Below are 7,216 nucleotides of genomic sequence, written 5' to 3' on the forward strand. Positions count from 1 at the left end.
TGGCCCCGCCTGCCGGCAAGGCCGGGAAGAACAGAAGTCATCTTAACACGGCAAGGCACGAGCTTTGTACAGCGCCCGAGATACCCCCTGCCCCGTCACCGGGGGTCCCGGCCCCACCCACCGCCGCTCCGCACCCCTAAACTTGGGCCGTGGCTGAAAATCCTCCCCCCTTGTACAGAAAACAGTGATTTTTCAAAAGGCCAGCATGGCCTTGGGACGGTCATTATGTAAACGTTAATAATTTATCACTGCCTGTGCAAATAACACAATTATTTCCATTTGCTAAAACAAACAAACAAACAAACAAACATAACTCATTACGGTTTTGTTTTTTTTTAAACGGCAGCTTTATCAATAAAGTAAATAGCCAGAAAATTCTCTCAGCACAAGAGAAAACATGCCACCGTGGGCGTCTACCTTCCTTTTTTTTTTCCCCAGCTCACTGGCTGTCACTGCAACTGAAATGTAAATCAAGTCTGAAATGGAGTTACATCTGAGCCAGTTTTGCCTGGCAAACATATGGTCGACTTGAAAATTCATCCTTTTTCCAAGATACAGGAATAAGTGCTCAGAGCTCTAGATGTACCTCCATCACCCTCGTTCCAGTGTTGATTATATACAAGATTACTCAGTACCCCTACAACACAGCATTCCTCCACATGGCCAAGACATGCAAGTTACCTGTACCTTTTTTCTGCAAAAGCATTCAGTTAGTCCATGTGATTTGCCTATTCACCTACTTGTAGTTCAGATTCTGTTCTAACTTAGGACCAACAGAGTTTCTCTTACATACTCTGACATTGCTGCTCTGCAATGGAGCTGCTTCTACAGCAGCAGGATCCCTCCCCACCCCACAACTGCAGGCCTCTCAGCTACTGAAAAATAACCCACCAGTCAAGTATCAGAGAAAATAGTCCAAAAATCTAAGTCCTACAAGAAATTTCAATTTTTTCAGGCTGTCCAATTAACACATAGAAAAGTCAGTATCCTGGTAAGGAAAAGGAAATCATCACAACAGTGGCAAGTTGTAAAGGCATAAACATAAATGGAGCCATCAAGTTGATGCAGAAATCCCCTGAGCTGACAGTTACGGACATTCTTTAGTCATTGTGACAAATAAAATCACAAGAACAGATAAGGCATGAATTACACCATCAGTTTATGCTTGCTGTCACAGTATTTACTGTGAGACAAACTTTTACAATGCAATGACAAGCACCACCACCTACAATCCATACAGCAGAAACTAGCTACTAAATCGAATACGGCCTCACCAGTCCTTGGCATTGAGGATCCTGGATTTATATGTAAAGTTACCATTTCCATTATGGTTGACTGGGTATTTGTGAGACATTGCTCTCCATTTCTGAAACATTGCTCTCCATTTCAACTGTTCCTTGCACTTTCCTAACAAGTCACCAGCATCAGCCAGGCAAACAGAGTCTTACTGAGAATTATGCTTTAGAGCTGGGCCTGCCCAGTTCTTCAATGAAATCTTTCTTCTAGGGATTTCTGGTTCACATTGAAGTATTTGAAGGCATCGTCTTATAAACTTGACTTTCACCCCGGACAATGCTGCAGGCAGTAGAAATTGTATCTCAAACATAAAAGCATCTCTCATTGAATATGGTAAGATACACAGCACAGCAGACTACTCGTTTCCTTCACCTGGGGAGCACCAGTAGCCATGTCAGGGGTGGTCAGTGTCAAACCTTCTGCTCAGTATTTATTGATGCCAAAGATTCGAACGCCATGCAACTGTGGCAGCTTTGGGATAAGCACAGTCAGGAGAGAGGCTGTGTTGAGGATAAAGTGTGTTGGATCGTATTTTGTGTAGAAACTCGCCAGGAAGTACCTGCAGGAGAAAAGGGAACAAGCTTAGCTCATGACACCCTTATTTAAAATAAACAAAGCATTGTTGAAAAAAGCGCTTTAGTAACCAGTCACATTTTACCCATTAAGAAACTATTCCTGTATTAAATATCTCACCCAAGACTCTGGAATATCCGCAAAAAAACTAAGTTTCTTCTCCCCATACTTCTCATGGTGCTAAAAAGCAACTCTCGGGTAGTTTTTTGCACCCAGCATTTCTCCCTGTCTCTCAAGTTAGCCTCAAACCTCTGCAGCTACAAGCCTGATTTATGACAACAGGTTCAGTTCTGCTACCCTAACAAGCTCAGTGACACAGCATTTGAAATTTTTCAGTGCAAAAATCATTTCTATTGAGCACAACTGTGATTGGTGTGATACTAAAATGTTTCCTGTCTGGCAGATGTTTCCAACACACATTTCTTTTAAGTTAGTCCACAACCTGTTCAAATGGAAGAATAAGGAAACGTGCCTCAGAAAATCCAATTCACTACCATCTTCTTTACACTTTGAGCCAATAATTTCATCTCATTCTTTGCAAAAACTAGTCACAGAAATGAGGCTATCGGATGGTTGAATTTTTGCTTTTTTCCCAGCAAAACAAGTATGTTTTTTCAGCTGCTTGTGCATTATTAGTGCATGAACAGAACCACATGCAAGTGTTACGAATACAAAATGCCCACTGGAAAGTGGAAAACTATCTCTGAAGAAATGAAGATACATATTTTTAGCAGTTTTGGGGTTTTTTTTCAGTTTCTCTCCTTTGTGAACCAACTTTGTAAATACGATGCAGCATCTTCCCTTCCCCTCCTGTCCATAAAAGTGGACAACTTCCTTAAGGGAAAAACAGAAATACTTTCTAGAGTTGGGTATTAAATAGGTATCTGATTTCCTTTAGTTACACAATCATACTTTCATCAATAGAGACAAACAGTGTAGAATTTTGAATGTATTTGCACAACTAGTGTAAACAAAAGACAATCTGTACAAAGCAAAACCAACACGCAAAATCTTGGAGCCCATTCAGTCACGACTGCCACACTTCTTATAACTCACAAGTTGCAAAATGGTTAATAAATTGTGTCATGTGCCTGCAATAATGGCAATTAATTTACATTTTCAGTATTTATGATTTCATAATATTGTAAAGAACTTCAAGACTTAACAGCAAGCTTTCCTCACAATGTTCCTAATCTTTGAAACCTGCCCCATTAGTAACTGTTCACAAACTTCCACTTCAGGATGTGAATTAACAGTTTTGAAAGCTGCAGAAAGAAAGAAAGGCTGTTTAATGTATGGCCTGTAAATATGTACTTCCTACTTATGTGATGTAGAACAAGCAAGCAAGAGGAAGAAAATGCTTTTAGAATGTAAATTGCAACCCACTTTGTTGCAGCTTTTGAAATCACGGCTCTATGATTCAACTAATCCGTAATACAGTTTTTCAACTCACAGAATTATAGGAGAGATTGTGAAGAATTTTCTTGAAGATGTAAATTGTACTCCATAATCCAGTTGTTCCCAGTGTGTTAGTAGCCTAGCTTTCCCCTGATCAGGTGTTTCAAACGGAGTTCCCTTTACTGCATGCAAAAACACATACATTCCCTGGGGAAAACAAGAAGTGGCACACAGTGAAAACAGTGGCGTTTTTAGTTGTATTTTTATAAGTGTTACATTGTTCAATGCATTGTGGAAAAAAAAAAAACCACCAAAAAAACAGAGTAAGTGAATTCTCACCCAGAAGAGCTGCTAACCTGTAATGACAAATTATAGAAGAGGAAGGAAGAGACAAGATGTGTTTTGGATTAAAGCCGATATGTGGCATCCTATCCAGTGCCTCATCTTCTACATTAGATGACAAAAACTGCATCAAATCAAAATAATTTTAACAAATCTATCTACTACTGCCAATTTTTCAAGAACTTCTGAGAGCTTTCTCAGCCCCCCAGTAACTACAAATACTTAGAAGCTGACTACCAGCAACCTATTGAATTCCCTTTGTCCATCTCCTCACTGCTTTTCCTTATCCACACTGGACTCTTCTTCGCTGCTGTTTCTATTTGATAGGAGCGTGACACGTCTGGTCTGCTTTTAAAGAGCAGATTAGGCCCAGAGAACCATCAGACAGAGGAGTCCATCCACTTCCAGTTTTAACAAATGTTTGTTTTCTATCAAAGACAGCACACTGACTCCAAGCAAAAGTCCCTACCAGAAAATATCAAATAGTTCCATTTTCTTTCTTTCCTTCCGATGTGTTAATTTCTTAGGCATCTAGGGAATTTGTTAGAGAAAGATTTATATAGAAAAAACACATTTCTTCTGCATTCTTATGAAGGAGGTGAAAGTTTAGCAAGTCACTTCCCATCTTTTTCCACTTTTTTTTTGGAACAGCCCCTTGACTGAAGGCCTATTAACCTAAGCAAACTGATTTGTTTAATTAATTCTTCAATTCACGATGTTTGCAGTATCTCAGTTTTAATAACTTAAACAGGCACCTCTAGGACAGATGTAAATGCTTACCACACTTTTTATTTCATACTGGTTCTTACAGAAAGAACCATGAAAAATGCTTTCAAAGTCAGTTAAGAGTTTTTCATTTTTTGAAAACCAGGGTATTTTTGTTTGTTAACAATTCAATTATTTGTTTCCAAAAAAGTGCCATTTAAAAGAAATAGCCAAAAGTGCAGTTTAGACTCATCTTCTAGTGTTCCACAAGAAAGCTCCTTGCCAGTGCATGTTCTCATCCCTGTTGTCATTATAAGCTACTTGCAATGAATTTGGTAAGGCATTCAGGAAATATTTAGTAATACCTGTCTCTGCCAGCATCTTCCAAAGTCAGGCATGCCTGGTGCTGCCAGAGATAACACACAAAATGCTCCAACGATGCTTACAATCTCACTACTCATTTTAAACCTAGCCACAAAAATTAAAAGATTTTTTTTAAATTTTACAGGTTTCTAGGGGATACTTTCCAACATCACCCTATAAAGTTAATGATCATTTTCCTATATAAGGAAGAAGCTATCTTTCTGTCAACACTTCTCTGCTGTTTATCCTAGAAAGGTGAGTTAGCAAACCTCAAGTGTGATGTAAAATTGCTGCCTCTTCTCTCTAAGCTTGGCATGACCAGTATATATACCTGCATTACTTCAAATTATTACAACAAAATTATCCTCCCCGTCTTAGGGAGAGGGGGCAGAAAAGACTCTTAAGGTCTTCAGCTTCCAAATCTTTTTGCATACAAAAGTCATCATGCAAATGACAATCCACTGAATAACAAATGGTTTCAGGGCCTGGGTCAAGGTTTTTCCCAATGCTTTCAAGTAACATCTTTCTTATGTCATGTACAGTGACAAAGTTTTATACTGACACCATTAAGTCCTTCTGAACTAAGATCAATCTAGCTTTATCAGAAATCAAAGCAAGAAGAAAAAGAGCACAAAAATGTTTCTGTCCGAGCAAACAGGTAAAGTGGTGAAATTAAACATTCTGGGATACTAACAGATTTCGGTAGAAACATTAGTAGGTAACATTCAAGCATTACAAATGTAATATATTTTATGGATTCAGCACAGCTCTCCAATAACATACAAAACACTGCAAAAGTAGGTTGGCATGATGATTTTATGTTTGCAAGATTCTGGCTAAATCAAACGCCTTTTAAAATCACAAAATATGCAAAGAGTATTTCCTGTGTTTTGTGCTTAAAAGTGATGAGGTATCACTCCTCCTTCCCAAACCAGCAAACTAATTTATAGTGGATAAGGCACGCGGAGGTGGTGCTTTGGCTGGCTGGATTTCATGAGCCTTGCATACAGCCTGGCTATTTTTCTCTTCTCCTGCTACGACAAACAAGTACGTAGGAACAACTTTTCAAATTTTTGTGGCAAGAAAGGGTACGTACCAGGTTGTGAATCACATTTGTTAAAGTCCAGGCAACGGGGACACTGAAGAAAGGAATGCTGAGCAAGACAATGTGCAGCATGCCAACTCCAAGCGCGTATGTCAGCCACATTCCACGACTGTTCATCACCCTCGTGTTTGGATTTACCTCACTGTGGGCAACTCCTACGTTCATTTTTACCCTGCAAAACAGAACTGTTTGAAGACTGAGGCTACTCTTCTAGAGAAATACTTAACATATGCAATTTTTGAACTTGGGAAAAGGCTGTTTTAAAACAGCAGACAGTGTGTAAATGAAGATGTACCTCAAGATCTTCCAAGTATGATTTACAGAGAAGTCAATAAAAAGAGGCTGTTGGGATCTGTTCTTTTAAAAAAAACCCTAACAAATAAAAGACCCACAAGCCTGCTACAGAAAATATATTAAAAAAACCCAAAACAAACAAAACACAAACAAACAACTACCAAACAAAACAAACCACCAATAAGCTGAAGTTGCAAACCTGTAAGAAATCAAGCTTTTGTACCCTAAAATCCTTCCTCCACCCACCAACATATTATCCACAGTTCCTTTCCACTTCCCATATCTGACAGATTTCCTCATGTTTCTAATTCATGCTATGGCTAATGAAGAATTCTGCATTTACCAATTGCCCTGCCAAATACTACCAAAAAGAATCAATAAGGACTAATTTCTGCAGGCTTTTCTTGCAGCAGAGTGCAGGTTTCAGGTTTTCCTCCTCTCCCCATCTGTTAGTTTGCAGACAGGCATTTCAAATCTGGCTGAAATGAGCCAATGGGTTCAAAAGTTTTCTAAGTAAAAGACATACACAGGGATACATGGCACAATTCTGTAACTGATTTCTTCAGGAGATTGACACAACTTACTCGAGGTGACACTCATACTGTTGCACTAAAAACTGTAATAATTTAAAAAGCCTCACTGCATGCTTCATACTCACCTGATCTGTAAGACACTTACACTCATTTATGGGACTGGGATGGAGACTTCTTAACTTCCTCCTAAATCAGCATTCAAAAGCATTCTTTGACCAGCCCAAACAGCTTGATTTGAGGATGAAGTTTGTTTCTTACACACATTTAGTGCTGCAGAGCACTAATACCCAAGTAGTTCGGGCTACTAACAGCGGGATGTGGAATAAAACCAGACGCGATAGCACCCGAAACCCGAACACCGGGGCAACGCCGATTTTCATCCAGACTGTGCGCACCGCAAAGGGCACATGTGCGGGAGCGCAACGCCCGAGGTGCGGGCAGCGGGGCTGTTACCCCTCCCACTGACCGCGTACACAGACAAACCTCTCCTCGTCTGTCCCTCACGGGTCCTTCTCTCAGCGCGGCGCCAGGTCCCTCTCCCGGCAGGAGCCCGCCCTGCCAGGAGCCGGGGCCTCCCCGGGAGCCGCGCTGCTCCTCGGCCGCGCTG

At 40.3% G+C, this 7,216-nt stretch overlaps 1 protein-coding gene across 1 annotated transcript; it reads right to left on the reverse strand.

Annotated features, from left to right (window-relative positions):
* Positions 1-1,396: 1,396 nt before the first annotated feature.
* Positions 1,397-5,950, reverse strand: ORMDL1 (ORMDL sphingolipid biosynthesis regulator 1). The gene is made up of 3 exons (XM_009995234.1): positions 5,774-5,950; positions 3,323-3,474; positions 1,397-1,855 (listed from the first exon to the last, which is right to left on the reverse strand). Exons 1-3 carry the CDS (start codon positions 5,945-5,947, stop codon positions 1,720-1,722), a joined length of 462 nt encoding a protein of 153 aa, XP_009993536.1. The 5' UTR covers positions 5,948-5,950; the 3' UTR covers positions 1,397-1,719.
* Positions 5,951-7,216: the final 1,266 nt, after the last annotated feature.

Source organism: Chaetura pelagica, unplaced genomic scaffold, assembly GCF_000747805.2.
Source record: "Chaetura pelagica isolate M959 unplaced genomic scaffold, ChaPel_1.0 scaffold33, whole genome shotgun sequence".
NCBI classification, from domain to species: Eukaryota; Metazoa; Chordata; class Aves; order Apodiformes; family Apodidae; genus Chaetura; species Chaetura pelagica.

Bases quoted from the DNA above. Each gene is read 5' to 3' on its own strand.
- ORMDL1 (XM_009995234.1), bottom strand. From the start codon at position 5,947: ATGAACGTAGGAGTTGCCCACAGTGAGGTAAATCCAAACACGAGGGTG. The intron at 3,475-5,773 runs GTACGTACCCTT...TGTTTTCCCCAG, and splicing joins CAAATGTGATTCACAACCTG to GGAATGTATGTGTTTTTGCA. The intron at 1,856-3,322 runs GTGAGTTGAAAA...TTTCTCCTGCAG, and splicing joins ACAATCTCTCCTATAATTCT to GTACTTCCTGGCGAGTTTCT.